This window comes from Delphinus delphis, chromosome 10 (assembly GCF_949987515.2).
Source record: "Delphinus delphis chromosome 10, mDelDel1.2, whole genome shotgun sequence".
Taxonomy (NCBI): domain Eukaryota; kingdom Metazoa; phylum Chordata; class Mammalia; order Artiodactyla; family Delphinidae; genus Delphinus; species Delphinus delphis.
Window position 1 is genome coordinate 72,003,979 of NC_082692.2, and position 23,723 is coordinate 72,027,701.

The 23,723-nt window shown below is 44.1% G+C and overlaps 1 protein-coding gene across 1 annotated transcript in view; it reads right to left on the reverse strand.

The window, feature by feature from the left end:
* The window catches only part of ARHGEF3 (Rho guanine nucleotide exchange factor 3), a 269,292-nt gene that overhangs the window by 200,680 nt on the left and 44,889 nt on the right, over positions 1-23,723 (reverse strand). The window contains exon 2 of the mRNA XM_060022718.1: positions 3,814-3,880. Coding sequence (XP_059878701.1) covers positions 3,814-3,880 — 67 coding nt within the window. The remainder of the gene's footprint in view (positions 1-3,813; positions 3,881-23,723) is intronic.

Sequence of the window (23,723 nt, forward strand, 5' to 3'; positions counted from 1 at the left end):
CAAGACACCTCCCAGGGTCCCACCTCTCTGAGGGTCCTGCTTTCTTATTCTCCCCATTCTGTTCTGGTTTCACTCATGATGTTCCCACCAAAACTCTCCCAACCAAAACCATCCTCTTGGCTTCTCTCCATGAACATCTCTGTAGCACCCATGGTCTGGTGAGAGATGGCACAGCACCACCCCTTGCCCAGGAGGGTGGGGAAATCCCATAGGGTTGGTAACACCCAGGGCCTCTGTCTCCTTAGACGAGCATGAGAACCAAAGGGCACAACCTACAATTAACAATGTCAACTCATGAGAGGACTGAACCGCTTGGTAGGTAGAAAGGATGTGTCATCCAAGTGTCACCAGCCCTTCCCGAGGCTCTCTGCGGACAAAAACTCCAGCCAAAAAAAAGGAAAACTACAAATGCAACTCCTAATACCTTGAGAAGTCATGCAGATCTGCAGTGAATGTTTCCAGGGAGGATGAGGAGGGGGTTACAATACATTCATTCAGCAAGACTTTCCTTAAAATTTTTTGGAAACATCTTTCTTTTCCCAGAATGCCTATTCCTTAAGACACTGACCACTCCCTTCGCTCCCTCGTGCCCTGTCCCCGGCTCCCTCCTTGGCCCTCATGTGTCTCCCTCTTCACTTCTCATCTAGAGCCATGTGGTTCCTTCTCCTCTTGCCTTTTCCAACCCATTTCTTATCACCTCTTCTCCCCACTCCCACCCCCAAACCCCACAAATGTCCAGGACCTGGGTGAGCTAACACAGGATGCTTCTTCTTTACAAGCTAAAGAGGAATGGAATTGCAAATGCTTCTAATGGTTTCCTCTGCCATGTATATAAACATGGGAAATTTGCGAGCACAGAGATTCTAAAATCTTCCTTTCCAAATAAAGAAGAAAAGGAAGAGTTCACAGAATGCGTGCCTTGCCCTAGCACAGCCTGCACAGTTCATTCTAGCAGGCCCGAGAGTCACATTTCATTATAGAAAATGTATCAGCTAGAGAATACCTCCAACGTCCTCCTCCCGGCACTCTGGGTGCTTCTTGTCTTCAGTTCCAATTACCATAATGATGGTTACAGAGCGTGTCCTGGCTGGGAGTGAGGGTGTTTCCACTTAGTTGGGTTTCCTTCCTCCCCCACCATGTCATGGAGGATTATGCTCCAAGTGACACAGAGATGATTTGGCCACAGAGGAATCTGGCAATTGACCAGGCCCTGAACCATCTCCCTCTGGTGTATCTTGAGGTCAGTTTGTCTAACTTTACCAAGAAGCTACAGGGCCCGGAAGAATCAAAGCAAAGACAAGAGACCAAGATCAACACAACAATTGACCTGCCTAACAGACTCTAGTCACTTTGACACTTTAACCATTTGGGAAAATCTTATGAGCTGGCTAAGAATTTGAGGGCTGAAAGGAAACTGAAGTCAACAAAGCATTAGATTCTGTCATCTATTTGGTTGCAATTAGCCAGGGGCACTTTGTTTGTTTGCTCCCCTGCAGCAATTACTAATGTTAAATGTTACCCCTGCAAGGCTACAACTGACAGAGGGTCCCTTAAACCAAGTGTGCATCTAACAGGTTCCTTTTCAGCAGCAAGTTCTATAAACCAGACTTGTGCTTAAAAGTTCATAAAATATTTTTCAAGGACAAACAGTTTGAGAGGTCTCACAGCCATAGGGAGGGTAATCAATTGTCCCAGCTTGCCCGGGACTGAAGTTCCCCAAGACATGGGACTTTCAGTGCTGAAACCAGGACAGTCCCAGGCAAACTCAGGGCAATCTCTACATGTACTCCAACCCTAGGCTAGTGACTACTGTTGAATCAGAAGGAAGGGTGGGGAACACTGAAAGGAGGGTAGAGAGGGAGAGAAAATAAACACCTTCAGAACAGCCAAGTGCTCACAGAAGGTTCAATTTCTCTGTAGTTCAAAATCAACTACAAATATCAACTGTTCCAAAGTGTGTATAAACTGTTTTGTCAACAAAGGATTTATGGCCAATGACTTTGGGAAATGCTCCAAACAAAATCCCATCAGGTCTCCTTCATGTGGTCTCTATGCACATCAACCCATCAAAGGCTCTGAGAAGTCCTGGAGTGGTGAACATATTTAATTTGGTGCTCTCAGGGTGTCCCAAGTTTATCTGACCACACAAGATTTTTTCACTTAATGGTTATGATCATGCAACTGAACATACTTTGAGAAGTGAGGATCTTCTCCATTTATGGATATGTGTCAACAAATTTCTCTTCGTACTCAGTGAAAAGCATGCTGAAACTTAGCTAAAAGAGAGCCAGGATCTATATTTTTAAAAAGACATCTGAGGAAAATGACTGAGATGTATGTAGGATATTAAAGATGAATCAAACCAGTAAAAACAGTGCTGAAAAGACTAAAGACCTGAACTTGAAACATAATCTGAATTGAATTTTGTGTCTGATAGATGTAAGAGATTTTTTTTCTTTCTTTCTTTCTTTTTTTTTAATTTTTGGCTGCGTTGGGTCTTCGTTGCTGTGTGCGGGCTTTTTCTGGTTGCGGCGAGCAGGCTTGTCATTGCGGTGGCTTCTCTTGTTGCGGAGCACGGGATCTAGGCACGCAAGCTTCAGTAGTTGTGGCACACAGGCTCAGTAGTTGTGGCTTGCGGGCTCTAGAGTGCAGGCTCAGTAGTTGTGGTGCACAGGTTTAGTTGCTCTGTGGCATGTGGGATCTTCCCGGACCAGGGCTCGAACCCGTGTCCCCTGCATTGGTAGGCAGATTCTTAACCACTGCACCACCAGGGAAGCCCCTAAGAAATTTTTTATTCATTCATTCATTCCATTTATTCATTCAAATTAATTAAGCATGTATGTGCCAGGCACTGTGCTAGGCCCAGGGATATTGCAGTGAACAAGAGAGAGTGATAAGGTCTCTGATGCTTGGGGCTTCCAATCTTAAATTTCACTAAGTATTAAGTAACAATCTTAACAATGAGAAAAAAGTACAGGGGTCCATAGGAGGTGTCTCTAGGTCAGATTCAGGAGGCAGACATGATGCATTCCCACAGGAGGTGATGTCAAGGCTTAGACCCAATGGATAAAGTGGGTGGGCCAATGCAGTGTGTGTAGGAGTGTAGTGCTGGGCAGCAGGGGACAGTGTTCTGGGCAGAAGGAATAACACATGCAAAGGCCTGTGAAACAGAGCTCAGAGCATTCTCTACACAGGCAAGGGTCTTGTTCCTGAAGTCAGAGGTAGAATTCATTTTAACACACAGAAGGGCCTCCATACACCTTGACTATTATTATTATCATAATCACATAAAGGAAGAGAACTCTGCATCAAGGGGAGGTTAAATCTGACCCTTCCTACACCTCTAAGGGTCTACGGCTTTGTGATCGGGAGAATTCTATGATTCCCTTTAGAGTCTGTTTAAAGCTTATAGACCTCTCCTCTTGTAAAGTTCCTGCAAAGTCATAAATCTACATATGAATAGACTGTACATTTCTGATTTCTTTTTCCTTCACTGTGCACCGGTTCCCTTTTTTGTTCCCCCAAAACAGCCACAATGCCCACTTCATCAACCTTGACATCTCTTGGCTTCTTTACCAGATGCTTCCAGTAACCCAAGACCTACAGGGCAAGCAATGTCAACGGGTGCTTAGCGAGCCACTTAGATTTTTTAAATTAAACCACAAGTGGTGATGCAAACATGACTTCCCTGAGTGGTAAAGCACAGAAGCTTGGTGGAGACTTTGATTAGTAAAGCCAACCTCGGCAGTGTCCGCTCTGGAGCATCCGGAACAGGACATATAACGGCTGGGACTGTCCAGAGAAAACACTTACCCCTCTGAAATTCCAGGCTTTAGGAGACGGAAACGTGGGAAAGTTGTTTTGCCGCTGCCGTTTAGGCCTGGAAGAGGACAAAAAAAAGAAAAAAAAAAAAAAAAGACGATGCATTCATTATTCATTGGTTAGCTCTTCAGAGGAAATCACCAATTTCAGATGTAGCTTTGTCAAAAAGACAGATGCTTGGAGAAATGGTCCAGGCAGGTGAGGCAGCTATTGTTTTCTACAGCTCTGCCATCTTTAGCAGCCAAACTCACTGCAAACTCCTTCCCAGGCCCCCAGGAGGAAAACTCCAGAGTCCCTTAAAAAAGTCAAAAATTAAAAGATAAAAGAAAACAAGAAAAGAAAATCTAAAATTCAACCTGGATGAGATCAAAAAGCCAGACCAAACTCCAATCTTGATCTTTATTTCTCACACACAAGCAGTTCCCAAAGGGATGTCATCAGATGATGTCTGCAGCTTCGGCGAAGCCTGGAACCCTCCCTTGTTGCTCACTTGCTGGGGAGTTCCTGCACCTCCACTCAGGCCACACTGGAGCTCTAAACTCTTACAGGGACGACTGACAGGACATGCAGCCACTGCCTAATGAGTTAGAACTGGCTTTCTCGCCTATTAATCTCTCCCCACGAATCAACCGCCTTAGATGTGATGGAGGCAGCTTCAAGTCGCATCTGCACAAGCGGCAGGTAACCGGTACAGAAAAGGAAAGATGCAGCAAGGGGGCTGGGCGGCTCCAGACACACCAGGAACACCTTACTTCTGTCTTGTAAAGTGAATCCAATTTTGTAGCTGCCAACATACCCACAAGGATACCTCTTACAATGTTTTTATGGAGTGGTAAATTACTCCTCCCCAAAATGCTACGTCTGTCAATACGGACATTCAAATGTCATGTTTGCTTGAAGTACCACTTCACTGAAAAACATCCCTGAAAAAGGTCCACTTTGCACTTGCCCTGAGGTTTTAGTCACTGATGTGCCAAAGGGTGGTGGTGCTGATTTTTTAACATGATACTCACACCTTTTCTTTGACCTCCCTGCCACAATCAGCAGGAATGCAAGGCAGGATGCTTGTAATGACCACTGCACAGGCTCTGCAGTATGTCAGGCCTGATAAAAATCTGGACTGACTCTACCAGGCATAAGAGATAAATAAACAAAATACAACATAATTAGCATAATAGCAGCAGCTGACAGGTACTGGGTATTTAAAACAGCAAATGCTAATACTTTATGTAGTTAATCTCACTGACTCTCCACTGGGAGCTGAGGTTCACTGTTGTACCCATTTAACAGATAAGAAAACAGACACCTAAGGATATTAAGTGACTCAACTATCACCATACAAGTGAGATCAGGATTCTGTTCTCAGGTGTCTGATCTCACACCCCATGGTGTTTTATGAGCTGTGTGACCCTGAGACCGGGGCTTAAGCTCTGGAGCTTTCATATTCCTATGTGCAGAACGAGAAATAATACCCTGTACACAGAGTCAAGATGAGATGTGGGTTCTAACTCCAGTGCTGTCACTGCGAAGTTCTCAACGGATGTCAGCACGGTGCCCACCCCACCCCCAACCTTCCCTCCCCCACCCCTCCAAATCCTGGCTCCAAGGACAGCCTTCAATCAGGGACAGAGGATTGACACAGCAGAGCTGGGACAACTCACCAAAACAGAGGGGACCTCCCTCCTGCTGATGTGTCTTTATATCCAACCCCATTCTTCTGGATCCTCCTCCTCCTCCCCCACATGTACAATAAAAACCCAGGCTAATAACTTCTCAAGACAAACAGAGAAAACGTGGGTGGTTATTTAGATTTAATACTCTTCTCTTATTAAGTAACATGTTGGTCTAAGCTCTTCTGAAAAGACATTTCTCCCTTAAAAAAAAAAAACACAAAACTTAGAATTCAACAATACTTCTCCCTGGATACCGCTCCCTCTCCTCCCAGGTTATAATTGGGCTTTGCTCTCCTAATTATTTGATGAGCTTCATTGCTTCCGAAGCAACAACATATACTAGAACATTCCTAGTCAATGTGCCCCTGTTTTGTATGTTGCAGTCCACAGAAAATGAAAATCACAATAATTAACGGTGACTGAGTTACATGATGTGCCAGGAGGGACTGTTCTAAGTACTCTGCCTACATAATCTAAGTCTGAGAATAACAATTAGATGGGTTATTATGTTAGGCTATACTCTAACGTTAATACATGATATATAGGTAGCATTATAATGGTGTTAGCCATTATCATATTTTATATATTTATATGTATGGCGTTACATATATTTAAATAAATAACGTTGTATCATAATATGTTTTCATATAATATTATGGTATAATGGGGATATTATCATTACCCTATTTTACAGATGGGCTAAACCGAGGCTCAGAGAGGTTAAACCAGATGCCAGAAGTCACACAGCTGGTAGGTGGCTAAGGTGGGATTCATACCCAGATATGTCTGACTCCAGATTCAGGGGATGTAGCCCCTCTCAAACAGAGAGAAGCCCCACCAAACAGGGCTTCCATGCATTTGGAAGAATGCAGCCTGGGGGTTCCCTGTGGGAGGGCACCAGTTTAGCAGGGCCTCACACTAAGAGGCCTCATAGGCAAAGAAAAAGCATCAGAGCAAGTCTGTCAATCCAGGGCACTCTTGGGCAACTCGGTCGCACCCCCCTTGGCTGGGGAAACTGCCAGGAAACCTACCTAGAAGACGGCTGTCTCTAACTGGTGCTTCCCCCACCCCTGCGTTCCACCACCTGCCAGGCTTCCAGATCATTCACATTGGCTGGAGTTCCCTTTAACTATCTAATCTGGCATCATAAGTCGTCCCCAGCCAAACACTACCACCCACGTGGTTTTGAAGGACAGCTTCGGGGAGTACAAGGCACCCTCCTGAGAAGACTGTGAGGGAACTGGCAGCATAAAGGACAGCAGCTCAGAAGCCTGTGAAGGCCAGGTCCTCATCACAGGAAGGGCAATCAGTCCTGGGTATATTTCTTCTGTTTTAGAAGCAACTTCTTTGCACTGTCAGCAAAAGTCCAAGGGAGAAAATGGCACTTGGTTCTACAGGTTTCTCAGACACAAAGATATGCAGTTGGACTTCCTGACAGGGCTGGGAGGAGTTACCTATACTGTGTCCAGTCCTCAGGCCCCTAAGTGAACCAGATCTGTGCACGGTGTATACACACGTGGTTAGGAAGCACAGCCCATCCACAGATGTCAGAAGGGCAACGCTGACCAGTCATCATCCACCTCCACCTCCACCTCCACGGGGGAGCTGATGGGAGCCAGGGCTGGGCAAGCAGCAGGAGAGAAAGTGCCAAGACAGGAGGCACAGATTCTTGACTGGAAGGAGGTTACAACCTTAGGAAAGGTTGGAAAGAAAAGTTATAAACTCTCCACCCTCGGGAGAGCTCATAGTAGAAATGGAGAAATGCCCACAGTAAGAGTGAAAAGTCAGGATTCAAGGTGCGTTTAGGGAATGATCTCCGATTCAGGTGTGTGTGTGACTGGAATCAGAGAGAATAAGCTCAGCGGATTAACAGGATGTATTTTCCCATCACATGAAAACAAGTGTGACTCTTTCCCAGCGCCTTGAGAAGAGGGTTGATGACCATTTCCACAGCATCTCCCAGGAGTGTGGGTTTCAGGTTGCGTCTGCTGCCTGCACCGTGGGGGCTAAGAGTCTGGTGTTCGGGGTGGAATTGACTTGGGGCACCCAGAGTGCCTCCCTCCCTTTCTTGCTGGAGGACTTCAACTAGGCTGCTTACTTTTTACTCCCCTTGAGCCTCCATTTTCTCGTCTGGAAAGTGGGGAGAATAATTCCTTTTTACAAAATTGAAACATTAATGTACCATAAAAGAAGTAAAAAGGAATAAAAGATGGTTGATTAAAAAAATAATAACGGGGCTTCCCTGGTGGCGCAGTGGTTCAGAGTCCACCTGCCGATGCAGGGGACATGGGTTCGTGCCCCAGTCCGGGAAGATCCCACATGCCACAGAGCGGCGGGGCCCATGAGCCATGGCCGCTGAGCCTGCGTGTCCGGAGCCTGTGCTCCGCAACGGGAGAGGCCACAACTGTGAGAGGCCTGCGCGCAGCAAAATAATAATAATAATAATAACGTACTATACAAACGTTTGGCAGAGAGTCTGGCCCTTAATAGCTGCTCAAATTAGCTGTCATTATTATTGAGAAAATGCCTTCTTTAAACCAGTAAAGGGGATATTACTTATAATTATCATTGGCAAGGCTCATGCTGGAGAGACAATGAAATATACATCTAATTCTTACAGATTGGGTAACATATAAGTAAAATAAAACAAAGGCTTTAAGGTGCTATGAATATTTTGTTAGGTGACAACAACATAGCCCTAAATATGAACATGATGTAACTCTGAAAAGAGCCCCGCCTTCCCATTCTAATTTCCTGCCCCCCTTTTCCTTTTCAAAGATTACTACCTTTGCCAGCATGTTTTATATGTTGTAAATATTTTAATATCTTAACTGTCAACCCAGAGCGTATTGCTAAAAAACTTTCCTTGGATTTCTTTTCTTTTGTTTTACCTCTCCCTCTTTCTCCATGAAGACAACTGTAGCATTACTAGGAAAATCAAACAGCTACACTTTATAGGAGAAATTAATGCCAGTTACTTTTATTCTCGTTGGACCACTTAAGATATGGTGGTTTCACATGAAAGAATGCCCAACATCACTAATCATTAGAGAAATGCAAATCAAAACTACAATGAGATATCATCTCACACCAGTCAGAATGGCCATCATCAAAAAATCCAGTAACAATAAATGCTGGGGAGGGTGTGGAGAAAAGGGAACCCTCTTGCACTGTTGGTGGGAATGTAAATTGATACAGCCACTGTGGAGAACAGTATGGAGGTTCCTTAAAAAACTACAAATAGAACTACCATATGACCCAGCAATCCCACTACTGGGCATATACCCTGAGAAAACCATAATTCAAAAAGAGTCATGTACCAAAATGTTCATTGCAGCTCTGTTTACAATAGCCCAGAGATGGAAACAACCTAAGTGTCCATCATCGGATGAATGGATAAAGAAGATGTGGCACATATATACAATGGAATATTACTCAGCCATAAAAAGAAACGAAATTGAGCTATTTGTAATGAGGTGGATAGACCTAGAGTCTGTCATACAGAGTGAAGTAAGTCAGAAAGAGAGAGACAAATACCATATGCTAACACATATATATGGAATTTAAGAAAAAAAAAAGTGTCATGAAGAACCTAGGGGTAAGACAGGAATAAAGACTGTGTCCTACTAGACCTACTAGAGAATGGACTTCAGAATATGGGGAGGGGGAAGGGTAAGGTGTGACAGAGCGGGAGAGAGGCATGGACATATATACACTACCAAACGTAAGGTAGATAGCTAGTGGGAAGCAGCCACATAGCACAGGGAGATCAGCTCGGTGCTTTGTGACCGCCTGGAGGGGTGGGATAGGGAGGGTGGGAGGGAGGGAGATGCAAGAGGGAAGAGATATGGGAACATATGTATATGTATAACTGATTCACTTTTTGATAAAGCAGAAACTAGCACACCATTGTAAAGCAATTATACTCCAATAAAGATGTTAAAAAAAAAAGATATGGTGGTTTCTTTTGCTTAAATGCCGTTTTAGTTTCTGTTTTTGGTACATAATCAAGCATCAACTGGCAGGTGTTTAGCCAGGTAAAGACCCAATTCTTCCTGGAGAAGTTCACTGGAAAGAGATAGTTTGCAGAATGGAAGTCTCATCACTTTGGCTTGTCTCTCTCTTAAATGAAAGTACAAAGGCACCACTCGGTACCATGTTTCTGTGGTTCAATGAGTCATGTCAGCTTCATGCTACTCATGCCATGACTGCAAGTCCAGCTCTTTACTTCCTGATAAATATTGGGAAAAAAGAATCACAGAACCTCAGAATGCTCAGCTGGCAGTAGTTGCAACCTCTCTGCAACAGTCCCGTTGAGAACGCACCTGGAAAGAGAGCTCTCATCCCTTGGAGAACGGGTCTGTACCTCTTTATGTATAATGGGCTCACACATTAATTTCTCCACCAATATTTACTGAGCACCTACTGTACACCAGGCACACTGCCACACGTTACAGAGACAGTGGTGAACAAAACAGATCCAGTTCCTGCTTTCGTGGAGCTTGCAGAAGAGCAGCCAGACCAAAAATTGAGAGAGACAGAGAGAGATTACAACATGGTAAGTGTTTTTTTAAAAAAAGAGTGGTCATGGGGAGTGCCAAAGTGGCTCAATCAAGGATTGAGGAGCCAGAAGAAAGACTCAGCCAGGCGATGAGAAAAAGGAACTGTAGGCCAGGCCACAGGAAAAGCATGCTCAAAGTGCAGGAGGTAAAAAAAACGGATCTTTGAAAAGATTAACCAAATAGACAAAACTGGTAAAGCTGATCAAGTTAAAAGGGGGTGGGGAGAACACTGATAAATACTATTACAGATGGAGGCACAGAACTACAGACACAACATCAAGTAAATGACAAAAGAATGCTATCAATGACTTGATGCCATTACATTTGAAAACTTAAACAAACTGCATATATTCCTTCAAAATATATAGCTTATCAAAAATATCTCAAGGAGAAATAGAAAACCTAAAAAGCTCAATAACTAAATAAAAAAAAAAAAAAAAAGCAAGCACCAGGCCGGACAGTTTTGCTAATGAATTCTACAAAACCTTCAAAACAACAGATCATTCCAATCTTATACAGACTGTTCCACAGAAGATAAAAAGAGTCCAGAGTTAAGAAGTAGAGACGACACATTTGAACAATTGGAATTAAAGTATGACAATTGAAATGTCTGTAAATAAGGAAATGGATTAAATGAAGCTATATTCATTCTTAATAATGGAAGACCATATAAAACTATATATTAATGAAAAATCTTCAAAAAAAAGGAAGAAAAAAGAATGAAAATCCAAGTTGGAGGAGATATGCATATGATACGATACTATATAAGAATGCACAAAATAACACTCTGCTTACAGCCACATGTAGTAAAAATGTAAGATAAAGAGGCTGTATCAACTGCAGAAGAGAGCTTCTCTCAGGGGACGGAGAGGGGAGAGAATCTCTGCCTGGAACGTTTCATTTATTCACATAAAAATTCTGAAGCCAATAGGGCACAATGTTACTGTTTATTAAATCTATATGGGGGGTACAGAGGTGAATATTATAATAGTTGATATTTTGCTATATGGGTGAAATATTTTATAACTAAAAACAGTAATAAACAGGAATAAATCATAGCAAAGCTATACAATAAAATACCAGGCATCCATTAAAAAATAATGAGGTATACTAACATCCTCACCAGCAGAGACCTTAAAATTCATTATGTGAAATTAGACACAACATGTAAACTCATTTAGGTACACATACACACACACACACACACACACACACACACACACAAACGCACGCGCACATGCGCGTACAGAATCAGCTACGTGTGCGCAGAGTGAGGTCCCTGGAAGAGCACACGCCCAACTGTTGACAGTGACTGATTATGTAGCTGGGGTTGGGGGTAGGGAGCATAAATGTGGACATTATCTTTTACATTATGTATTTTTAAATCATTACTATGGAAACATATTGTGCATAAAATGGAAATTATAATAATGTTTATAAAAAGGCCTTGACAGGCAGGGAAGGAGGTAAAGAGGCATGAGATGAGGCTGAACAGGTGGCCAGGGCAGAGGCTTAAAGGCTGGGGTTGGGGGTAATGGGGCGCCACTGAAGTTATAAAGTGGGGAGTGACATAATGAGATTTGCCTTTAGAAAGATCTGTCTGGCTAGAGAAAAGAGAAGACAGCCGAGGGGGTCCAGAGTGAAGGCAGAGACCCGGGCGGCTCCTGGAGCCATCCAGACCCACTGCAGCTTCTCTCATGGGGCACTTTCAAGATGCTTAAGGCACAGAGGTCAAGTCTGTTCAGATTTCTCTTCCATTTTCCACCCATCTGCCAGTTATTTTTAGAACAGTGTTCACTGTTCAATAGAAATAGCACATGAGCAACGTATGTAATTTAAAATTTCTATGAGTCACATTAAAATGGTAAGAAAAAAGGCAGGTAAGTTTAACTTTATTTTTTTGTTTTGTTTTTTTAAATTTTTTTTTAATTTATTTTTTATTTTTATTTTTTGGCTGCATTGGGTCCTCAATGCTGCACGCGGGCTTTCTCTAGTTGCGGCAAGCAGGGACTACTCTTCGTTGTGGTGCGCGGGCTTCTCATTGTGGTGGCTTCTCTTGTTGCGGAGCACAGGCTCTAGGCACACAGGCTTTAGAAGTTGTGGCATGCAGGCTCAGTAGTTGCGGCACGCAGGCTCAGTAGTTGCGGCACGCAAGCCCTAGAGCGTGCAGGCCTCAGTAGTTGCAGTGTGTGGGCTCAGTAGTTGTGGCGCACGGGCTCTAGGATGCATGGGATTCAGTAGTTGTGGCACGTGGGCTCAGCAGTTGTGGCTCAGAAGCTCTAGAGCGCAGGCCCAGTAGTTGTGGCGCATGGGCTTAGTTGCTCCACAGCATGTGGGATCTTCCCGGACCAGGGCTCGAACCCACATCCCCTGCATTGGCAGGTGGATTCTTAACCGCTGCACCACGAGGGAAGTCCCATTTAATTTTAATAATATAGTTTACTTCACCCAATATATCCAGATATTATCAGTTCAACATGTAATCAACAGAAAAAAGAATTAGAGATATTTTACATTTTTTGTACTAAGTCTTCAAAATCCACTATTTCACCCTTGCAGCACATCTTAATTGGCACTAGCAGTGTTTCAAGTTCTCAGCAGTGACAGGTGGCATGTGTCTACCGTATTGGACAGCACAGTTACAGAAAAACAGAGCATGCAGTTTCAAAGAGCCTCAGACTTTGAAAATCCACCACTCTCTCTCAGCAGTTAGTGACCAAAATGTATAAGTTGAGACCCACAGGAAAAGTGAGACATTCTCCAAAAAGATTTTTGTATCCATCTGAATTCAAAAACATTCAAAAGAGCAAAATATTTCACAAAGGCTTTAGAGATGTAGTCTCTAGAAAAACCAGTGGAGATGATCTTCAGGTCACATTGCTACTTGAATGGAGCAACAAATGAAATTCTTCCCCAAATGGAGCATATCCCAAACAAATGTCTATGATCTGTTGCTAAATAATGGAGAACTGCTCTAACCAAACTAATTCCAAAATTAACGAAAAAGAGAGATTGAAGTGATTTTTTTAAACCCATGAAATTATTATATTTGTAGTTCCCTAGCCAATCCTCTAGTAACCATATTGAAAAGGTATAAAATTTCATCAAAGGATGAATGAAAATGGATAAACAAAATGTGATATATGCATAAAATGGAATATTATTCAACCACAAAAAAGAATAAAGTACTGATACATGCTACAGCATGCAACAACCTTGAAAACATTATGCAAAGTGAAAGACGCCAGACACAAAAGGCCACATACTGTATGATTCCATTTACATGAAACACCCAGCATAGGCAAATCCACAGAGACAGAAAGTGGACGCATGGTGGCCAGGAGCGAGGGGAAGACAGCGAATGGGGAATGACGATTTAATGGGGGCACAGTTTCCTTTTGGGGTGATAAAAAAGGTTCTGGAACTAGATAATGGTGATGGATGCACAACATTGTGAACATACTTAATGCCACTGAATTGTTATACACTTAAAATCGTAAATACTATGTTATGTGTAGTTTACCACAATTTTTTAAAAAGTGAGGGTAAAGATATTTTCAGGCAAAATAAAGGATATATATCTCATGGAAAAAATTCTCATGAAATAATAATGCAAAGTAAAATGCTATTAACTCTTCCAGAAAAGGGAATTATGTAAGTAGAAGCCAGGAGAGCATTCTGTGTAGCTTAGGAATTGACAAAAAATAGCTTAGATGTGAAGTTTTATCAGTACTGTGAGAAATCAGCCCTATAAGTCCCTGTTTCTGAGACACGTATTTACGTGAATCATTCAACAATGATAAAAATTCCCACAGCCTCTGGTTTTCTGTGCTTCCTCCCACTCTCCACCCCCAGCCAGGTCTCTGTGCTCAGATATTCTGCAGCAACACCCGTTCCATCTTCTGCTCCCATCTCACAAGCCATTCTGCTGTGTTTCTTTTTACACTTGAGTTTCCTGCAAAGCTTTTATCTTTAGAACTTTTCACAGATACAATCTTCCAGAAGAAGAACTCCCATCAGTAAATTTCAGGGATTCTCAGGTGGTGCCATAAAGGGGCAGTTGGGCACATCGGTTAAGAGCACAGACGTCGGAGCCAGCTCTGCCATTCACCAGCTGTGTGACACTGGACAAGTGACTTAACCTCTCTGTTCCTACTTCCCCCTTCTGTAAAATGGAGGTAATAACAGGATTCCCTTACAGCGCTGTTGTGAGGATTAAGTGAGTTAACATACGTAAAGCTCTTTTTTTTTTTTTTTTTTTGGCCACATCATGCAGCATGCGGGATCTTAGTTCCCCAACCAGGAATCAAACCCGTGCCCCCTGCAGTGGAAGTACAGAGTCTTAACCACTGGACCGCCAGGGAATTTCCAACATACGTAAAGCTCTTAGTGCTGGGTACACAAAAGGTGCACTTTAAGAATTATCCTCGGGCTTCCCTGGTGGCGCAGTGGTTGAGAGTCCGCCTGCTGATGCAGGGGGCATGGGTTCGTGCCCCGGTCCGGGAGGATCCCACGTGCCGCGGAGCGGCTGGGCCCGTGAGCCGTGGCCGCTGAGCCTGTGCATCCGGAGCCTGTGCTACGCAACAGGAGAGGCCATGGCAGTGGGAGCCCCGCGTGCCACGGAAAACAAAACAAAAAAAAGAATTATCCTCCTTCTGGGTGATGGGTTGGAAGGCCAGGGACTATGTGATTTGGATTCACTACTGTCTCTACACTCCCTGCACTTAGTAGGATCTTATTTATATTTATTTTATTTATATTTATTTGTTTGTTTATTTATTTATTTTGCGGTACGCGGGCCTCTCACTGTTGTGGCCTCTCCCGTTGCGGAGCACAGGCTCCGGACGCACAGGCTCAGCGGCCATGGCTCACAGACCCAGCCGCTCCGCGGCATGTGGGATCTTCCCAGACCGGGGCACGAACCCGTGTCCCCTGCATTGGCAGGTGGACTCTCAACCACTGCGCCACCAGGGAAACCCTATTTATTTTATTTATTTGGTTGTGCCGGGTCTTGGTTGCGGCAGGCATGCTCCTTAGTTGCAGCAGGTGTACTCCTTAGTTGCAGCTTGAGGGCTCCTTAGTTGCGGCTCGCCAGCTCCTTGGTTGAAGCATGTGAACTCTTATTTGAGGCATGCATGTGGGATCTAGTTCCCTGACCAGAGATCTAACCTGGGCCCCCCGCATTGGGAGCTCAGAGTCCTAACCACTGCGCCACCAGAGAAGTCCCGTGGATCTTATTAAATAGCTGGAGAGGGCTCCCCTGGTGGCCCAGTGGTTGAGAGTCCACCTGCCGATACAGGGGACACAGGTTTGTGTCCCAGTCCGGGAATATCCCACATGCCGCGGAGCGGCTAGGCCCGTGAGCCATGGCCGCTGAGCCTGCACATCCGGAGCCTGTGCTCCACAACGGGAGAGGCCACAACAGTGAGAGGCCCGCGTACTGCAAAAAAAAAAAAAAAAAAAAAAAAAAATAGCTGGAGAATGAATGCTTGCCGTCAGGAGTTCTGTGGTCAACAGTATCACAGAATAGCCTTATATACACACTGACAAAACATGAATACAACCACATGCACTTAAGGGGGAGAGAGAGAGAGAGAGAGAAGTTCCATAGTTGAAGGCATCTTGTGTGGCCTTCTGTGCACTGGATATGGACCCCCAGGGAAGCCTGGCACGGGGCTGTGGATTGGCCCCCATCGCAGTCTTCCCTCCTCCCCCAGGCCTCTCTCAGGCTAAGCTGGATCACGATAGGCACTTTCTGGACAAAAGATCTTCAAATTCCAGCCGGCTCCTCAGGCCAGAACTGTCCAAATGAACAGAACTGGCAGGAACACTGGTCGTTAAGGGCAGGTCAGGCTCCAACGTGATACCTTCCCCAGGGCATTTAAGAGCACTTTGGATTATATGTGATTTTCACCTTCCTAACCCCCCTAAGGTTCACTTGCTATCTCCTTATCCAGCAAAAAGTACCTACAAAATGCCATAACTGCTCCCAGCAAACTAAAACTCCAAACATTCTAAGAGACACCATCCCACCATGCCAAATACACCAAGGCTCCCATTTATTTCCACGTTTCAAGTCCACATGTTGTTCATTCACATTTCCATGTGTTAAGCAGCTACCATAAACCTTTTTAGAACAATGTAAGGCTACCAAAAAGAGACAGCAGGAACACAAGGTGGTCAGAGCATGGGCTCTGCAGCCTCCAAGACCCTGGTTCAAGCCCAAGTCCACCATGTAAACTTGGGCAACTTAGGGAACTTCCTCAAGTCTCAGTTTCCAACTTAAAATAGACATGATGAGACTTAGACTTCATAGGGTCGCCATGAGGAGTAAAGTGCTTTGCATGCTACCTGGCTCACAATGAGCACTTAATAAATGTTAGCTCTAAATATTTGCCCAGTATCTACTATGTGCCAGGCATTGTTGTAGGCATAAGGGATACTACAGAGAAAAACACAGTCCCTGTTCTTTGGGAGCTTATGTCAGGAGTTGATAAATTCTACGGAGAAAACCTATGGAGGGTAGGAGAACACGGACAGTGGGAGTAGCTGCTATTTCATATGGAGTGCTCAGGGCAGGCTTCTCCAAGAAAGTGATGTTTGAACAGAACCCAGAAGAGGGGGGAGAATGTCTTAGGTGGACAAGACAGCATATGCAAAGTTCCTGGGGCACGGCTGAGGGGAAGCAAGGGTAGTACAGCTGGAGTGGGAGCAAAGAGCAGAGAAAGTCACGGAGGGAGCAGGAACCAGATGGCAAAGGTCTTACAGATTATCGCAAGGTCTCTGGATTTTAGTCTGAATGAGATGGGAGACCACAGAAGGATTCTGAGCAGAGAAGAAACATGGTCTAACTTTTAAAAGGACTGTTCTCAACGCTGCATGGGGTAAACAGCTGAAGGAACAAGACAAAGGGCAGGGAGGAGGTGAGGGTGGCCAGTTGAGGGACAGGAGGGACTTGGACCAAGATGGTGGTAGCGGAGGTGGTGAGCAGTGGTGGAGTTATGTACATATTTGAAGGTAGGGTAATGGGATTTGCTGGTGGATTGGATACAGAAGGTAAAATAAAAGAGAAGTAAAGGATGCTCTAAGAATTTTAGTGTGAGCAGCTGGCAGGGTGGAGAAGACTTACCAGAGCAGCAGATTTGGGGACAAAAATCAAGATCACACATACGACGTTTGAAATGCCACATGTGCACTGGTATGGATCTCCAAACGGAGATGTGGAGTCTGCAGGTGGATTTAAGAAACCGGAGATTGTGTTCAAGAGTCATCAGCCTTTAGACAGAAGAGGAGCCCTGACAAGGTGAGAGGAGGCATCCTGGAGGCCGGCGAAGAAAGTGTTTAGAGGAGGGGGTGCTCTACTATGTCACTAAGTAGGGGAAAGAGAAATGCCCACTGAATTTGGCAAAGCAGAGGTCCCTGGTGACTTGATAAGAGCAAGTGAGTGGATCTGGAGGACGAGAGCTGAGAGGGATATGTCTACAGATTATCTAGAAGCATTGTTCGTAGAAAATGTAAGTTGACAAGGATCTTAGGTACTGCCTAGTCCGCTGAGCCACTAAAACGGGAGCTCCCTGAGGGCAGGCACTTCTGTCTTTTTAATGCCTCGTTCCCAACCTCTGGACACCTGGCACACGGTAGATGCTCAATAAATATCTGGAAGACTTTTTTGAACTTTCTTGACATCTCCAGCCAAACAGTACAGGTCAACAGGAGCTTCCCATCCCTAACAGGACCGTACGGAAGACAGTGAGAAAACGCATACACAAATTATCCCAAGATGGAATGTTTCAGTCTCCTCCTTTGACTAAAGAAACTAGAATTAATACTACTTGGCATTCATTCAGCACAGAAATAACATGTTTCCCAGTTACTCCTCATTGGCATTCTGATCCACGTTATCAGTTCATGGATGACTTCTCATTGGCAGCACCGAATTTCAAATATTCAAGCTAATTATAAGCTGGTCTAATTAGAAGAACTTACAGAATATTTCTGAAGGGATGCTTTGTAACAGAGGTCTTTTGCAAATCCAATTTAAGAAAATTATTTTTTCATATTCTCAAAGTACTGACCTGCAAATGATGTTTCTAAAGTGTTTAGGGGTTGCTTTTAAAAGCAAGGGGATCATTCTCCCTCTTCCTGCCTGCATCCATCTAAATTATGGCACATTTTCAATGGGAAAGGCTTCATTACATCCTAAGGAAATCCACATCCTGCACCTCCAGGTCACAGCCCGGCAGAGAGCAGCCTCACGTCCCTCCGGAAAGGATAATTAGTTTTCTACCCTTTAATCAAGGAGCAGCAGATTGTTGTTTTTCTAAAGTTTTGCCTGGGGAGAGACTGTTCTTTACCGAGTGTGTGTTTTTCTAACCAGGACTCCTTGTACGTGCTCTACCTTCCCATAAGCCAACACTGAGAGCACCCCCCTTGTCTGAAATGAGAAACTGGAGCTCTCCACTGATGAGAGCCACTGGCCCCTCAACTCCAGGGATGTGGAATCAAGTCACAGTCATCAATTATCAGCACCATTGGCCTTTGCCTTATGGACAAGCACAATCCTCAATCTCTTGGTCATTGAGATGATATTTTTAAGGGTTCACTTAAAAAAAATGCTTATTACGTGCCAGACACCGTTCTAAGTGCTTAATAAACATTAACTCATTTAATCCTCAAAACAATTTTATAAGTAGGTACTTTTATTATTTTCACTTGACAGATAAGGAAACTGAAGCTCAGAGGGGTTAACTGACTTGTCCAAAATCACACAACTAGTAGGTGTAGAGCCAGGATGCAAACCCAGGCAGTCAGGCCCCAGAGAACATGAACAGAGAAGCAGATGTTAAAACCATTGCAGAAGCAGTGACAACAGAGGAAAGGAGATGGAAACTAAAATGCTTACTAGCACCAGATTCAGAGCCAGTGTTACAGGGTTGGCTCCTCTTTACATGAAATGCAACTGGACTTTAATAATAAGTCAGAAGTTAGTCTTATTTATTAGTTTCTCTACGTCTGCAAATAAAAATCCATGCAGACTATTTGGTACACTTTACTGTGTGCACGTTATACTTTGGTAAAAGTATAGCTTTAGTTTAAAAAATTTAATGGCTGAGTTTTCTTAATGTTTTAAATGGATTTGGATCAAATAAACAACCCTTAGAAGGCATGTTTAAAAAATCACCTTGAACTATCTTTCCAATTTTTGTCTTAAGAAAAGCCTTTTGAATTGTTCTGGCAAACCATACACAAACAAGAAACAAAAGGGAGGGAGATAAATTCATGTTTTTCAAATCTTAGAAAGCTCTAACTCAAAAATTATATTTACAGACACCTTATTTTCCCAGTTCCTCTCAGACAGGGGCTCCATGAGGGCTTTTGGCCCAGAGAGGAGCAGAAGAAAGTCTTCACACTTTTTTCAATAATATATTGATCAGAAGCTAATAAATCAGTATATAGGTGGCCCAACACCTCCAAATTGAAGATCACAACCTTAAAAATGAGTCCTCAGAAATGGGCATTTCTTACAAATGTTCTGTTGATTCTAACTCCAAAAACACCCAAAATTCTTAAATTAGCCAGCATCGCTTAAAACAGTTTATTGACTCTCTGATACAGGACCTACCACAGTCTCCAAGGTAATTAGAAACTCCATAAATGCTGTTTTTGGCAGTGACTGGGGCCACACATAAAAACATGTTTATTCCCAAACTGTCAGTGAAATATGGTGGTGCGGGTTGGGACCACATCAGACTCGTAATAGCATACGTGCAGGAAAAGGAAAGGTAATGCCAAGGGCACCGTTCAAAGTGAGATTATTTCATCACTATGACAAAGAGCAAGCCACCCCCAAAATTCCGGATAAGAGGGGATAATTCTGAGTAAGAGAATTCCTCAGAGTAAGAGAATTCTGAGTAAGAGAGGGAACTATTATTACTAATTTAGTAATAATAATGGTGCTGTGCCTTTTTATGTGGATTAATTCATTTCATTTTCATGGGGACCCTGAGAAATAATGGCAATAACAGAAGAGAAGGTTGAGCCACTGAAAAGTTAGACTTGGAAATGCCCCATAGTTACTAGAGGTCTGGACCAGATAGCCTGATTCCAGGATGCCTGCTCTCAGCCCCTGAGTCCTGCCAACTCGTGTAAGGATTTTCTGGCCACCTAATCCACAAGAGCCATAAACTGGGAGAGAAAAATTAACCACATTGATCAGTTATGTGCTATTTATTAAGTATTTCTATCAAACATGGTCCGTCTGAAGCATAGGGCAGAGCAAGCCCCCAACCCATTCTCCTGGGCACCTCGTCTTCCAGCTAACCAGCTGGGCTCCAGTGGGAACAGGGCTGCCACTTGCATCGCGTTGCCATAGCTGCTGCCATGGCAACCGCACATTGTCACCCAGACAAAGATGCTCTCCCCACCTCGCTCCAGAACCCTGACTCAGGGATGCAGCCTCTGAATTCATCTTTTCACCTGCTTCCAACTTGCTCAAGACTTTACAAAACTGAGAACCTATTGGGGGTTCCCCAGGTCCCTGGATACATTTGGACCAGACTAATGTGTATAAAGGCCGGCAGGGAGACGGGATTCAAGAGGCTCTGCATAACTGCAGAGTGGGAGGTTAACCACTCACGGGGCCTCAGTGCCTGGCAGGGCTACGTATGAGTTCTGGCCCTGGCACTCGCTAGCTGCGCACCCTAAGCAAATGATGTGGTCTCTAGGAACCCATGTCTTAGGTATGAAAAACAGGGATCATATCGGATTTCGCACTTTATAGAGTTGTGAGGTCTAAGTAGACACACTAGCTACTTCGATCCCCTCTCTGAAGAGAAAGGAGGAAAGACAAGAAAAAACCAGAAGCTCCTGTTCAGTACCTCAGTCGTCCACACCGAGTGACACTACTAGCCTGGCTACCTTCTCCATCTGGTTTTCTTTTTTCTGTGCTTTTGTTTTGCTGCTGTAATTTTTAAGTATTTGAGTTTGAACAGATTAGCTCTGGGGGGAAGGGGTTTCCACAATGTGAGGGGGAACCAAGAAAATTTTAAATACAGTGTATTTTCCAGCTTCCCGTCTTCACACCAAAATGAAGTATTGACACTCACAAAAAAAAAAAAAAGAAAGAAAAAAAGGAGAAATGCTGGCTGTTATTAATGGCTATTATTAACTATTGTCACCATGCACTGGTTCAATGCTGGTGCTGGCAGAAGGTCAGGAGCCCTCATCCTCTTGCTGCTGCCTTTACAGCTCAGCAGCCTGACATTCAAAACAGAAAGCACTCCTGTCGGTAGCACAGAGGCACTGACCCGAGGGCTGGACAAGGCCAACAGATCACACGCACCCAGCTGAGCCCAGGGAGACATGATAGTGGTCGGTGGGGCCCCCAAATTCAGTACCCTTCCTTCTAGGCCACATGGCTTCTCTGAAAATATCGATTCATCAAAATAAACATGCTAACTTTACTCAAGAAAAATGCCACTCAGCAAAACACCTTTTATGATACAAAAGCCATGTACGAACCTTCGGAAATCTTTAAGGTGAAATGGTGGCATTCAAAAATTTCTAGAAAATTCTGAAAAAAATAAGGTCCACACTGTCAGCAGTGGTGATTTCTCAGGGTTAGGACTGATCCAGGGAACCTGCACTTGTCATGTTACACTCTCTACACTATCTGAACTTTTACGATATGTATAAAATAAATTTTGTCATCATAAAATAGCTTTTTTGGACTTCTCTGGTGGCGCAGTGGTTAAGAATCCGTCTGCCAATGCAGGGAACACGGGTTCAACCCATGGTCCGGGAAGATCCCACTTGTCGCAGAGCAACGAAGCCCGTGGACCACAACTACTGAGCCTGCGCTCTAGAGCCTGTGCTCCACAACAAGAGAAGCCATTGCAATGAGAAGCCCGCGTACTGCAACGAACAGTAGCCCCCGCTTGCCGCAACTAGAGAAAACCCGTGTGCAGAAACGAAGACCCAACACAGCCAAAAATAAATTAAATAAATATTTTTTTTAAAAAAATAGCTTTTTTTTTTGGCCATGTGGCATGCGGGATCCCAGTTCCCCAACCAGGGATTGAACCCATGCCCCCTGCAGTGGAAGCTCGGAGTCCCAACCACTGGACCGCCAGGGAAGTCCCCAGAAAATAGCTTTTTTAATAAAAGAAAGCTGAAATGTTTTGCCATAACATAGACAGTTCACCAAAGAAGAAATCCAAACAGCCAATAAACAACCAAAAAATGTTTACCCTCCTTAGTAACTAGCAAAATGGAAATTTAAATAAGCAGCACGTTTGCCTCTCAAGTTGGCAAATTTTACATGGTCATACCCAGTGTGGGCAAGAATGAGGAGAAGCAGACATTTTGCTTCACAATTGTGAATGTATAAATTGGAATAACGCTCCCACAGGATAATTTGGCAGCAAATAGGCAGCATTTTCCAAGAAACTTAAAATGACCCAGAACTTCATGCTTACAATAATTAATTTGACAAAAAAAAAAATCCCATGAACATGGGCTAAACGACCAGAACACAGCTCCCAGTGTTGTTTCAGAGGCAGAAACGAGGCACAGCTCAAACAGCCAACAATAGGAACTGGCTGCTGAGAAAGTGCCTTGCAAAGTTCCACATGTTCAGTATGTAAAATAGTGGCCAGACTTGCTTATTCCACATTGTGCAAATATACGTTTTCTGGATTTGGTGCTTTTAGTCACATGCTTTGATCCCATACTCACTCCGTTCTGCGGCTAAGGAAACCAAGACTCAGGCTTATTAGACGGTTTGCCCCCAAATGGCTGGGACAGGTTCCGTGTATTCGCTTCCCCAGGGGCAGAACTGTCACCTTCGAGGTCAGACACAGAAACTGGGGTAAGGGTCAAGCTATGCCCTGGTACCACAGCAGCCACGCTGGGGGTGAAGACATCTCCTCAAAGACCTCTTTCCCCAAGAAGCCAAGAGCTCTTGGCCTTGTCCCAGCTACCAGGAGCAGCTCAAGACAAGGAACAAAGCTGGGGTCCATGAGCAAGGCCCCCTCACTAATAATTAAAGAGCCACTCTCCAGAGAAGGTCTCACCATAGCCAGGTCTGCAGGCAGTGCTTGTCATCAGTCACCTGTTACCTCGCAGCAACCCTGAGGCTTGAGACATCAGCTTCCCTGTCTTAAATCACATAGCTAATGAGATGTGAACTCCATTCACATTCTCACCCCTTTCTAGGTGCCTCAGTTTCCTCATCTATAAAATGGGGAGAATAACAGCAACCACTTCAGATGGTTTGTTGTGAGGGTTAAATTAGTCAATCTATAGAAAGTGCTTGGAATGTTTGCTGACCTACAGGAAGCTCTCTGAGTAGCTCTTATTATTTCAGTGAGACTGTACAGAGTAGTGGTTAAGAACAAGGACGCTACAGCCAGCTGCCTGGGTTCAAATTCCACATCCACCACTCACCAGCTCTGTGACTTCAGGCAAGTTACTTAACTCTCTCAGTTTGCTCATCAATAAAATGATAATAATAGCACCCACCTGAGTTAACATGAATGATCACATTATCTAGCTGAGCTAATGTATTTAGGAGAGCTAAGAACAGTGTCTGTCATGTACGTATGGTGGGCCTGTCACTTGATGAACACAGCATATGTTAGGCGTTACGAACGTGACACCATGCCAG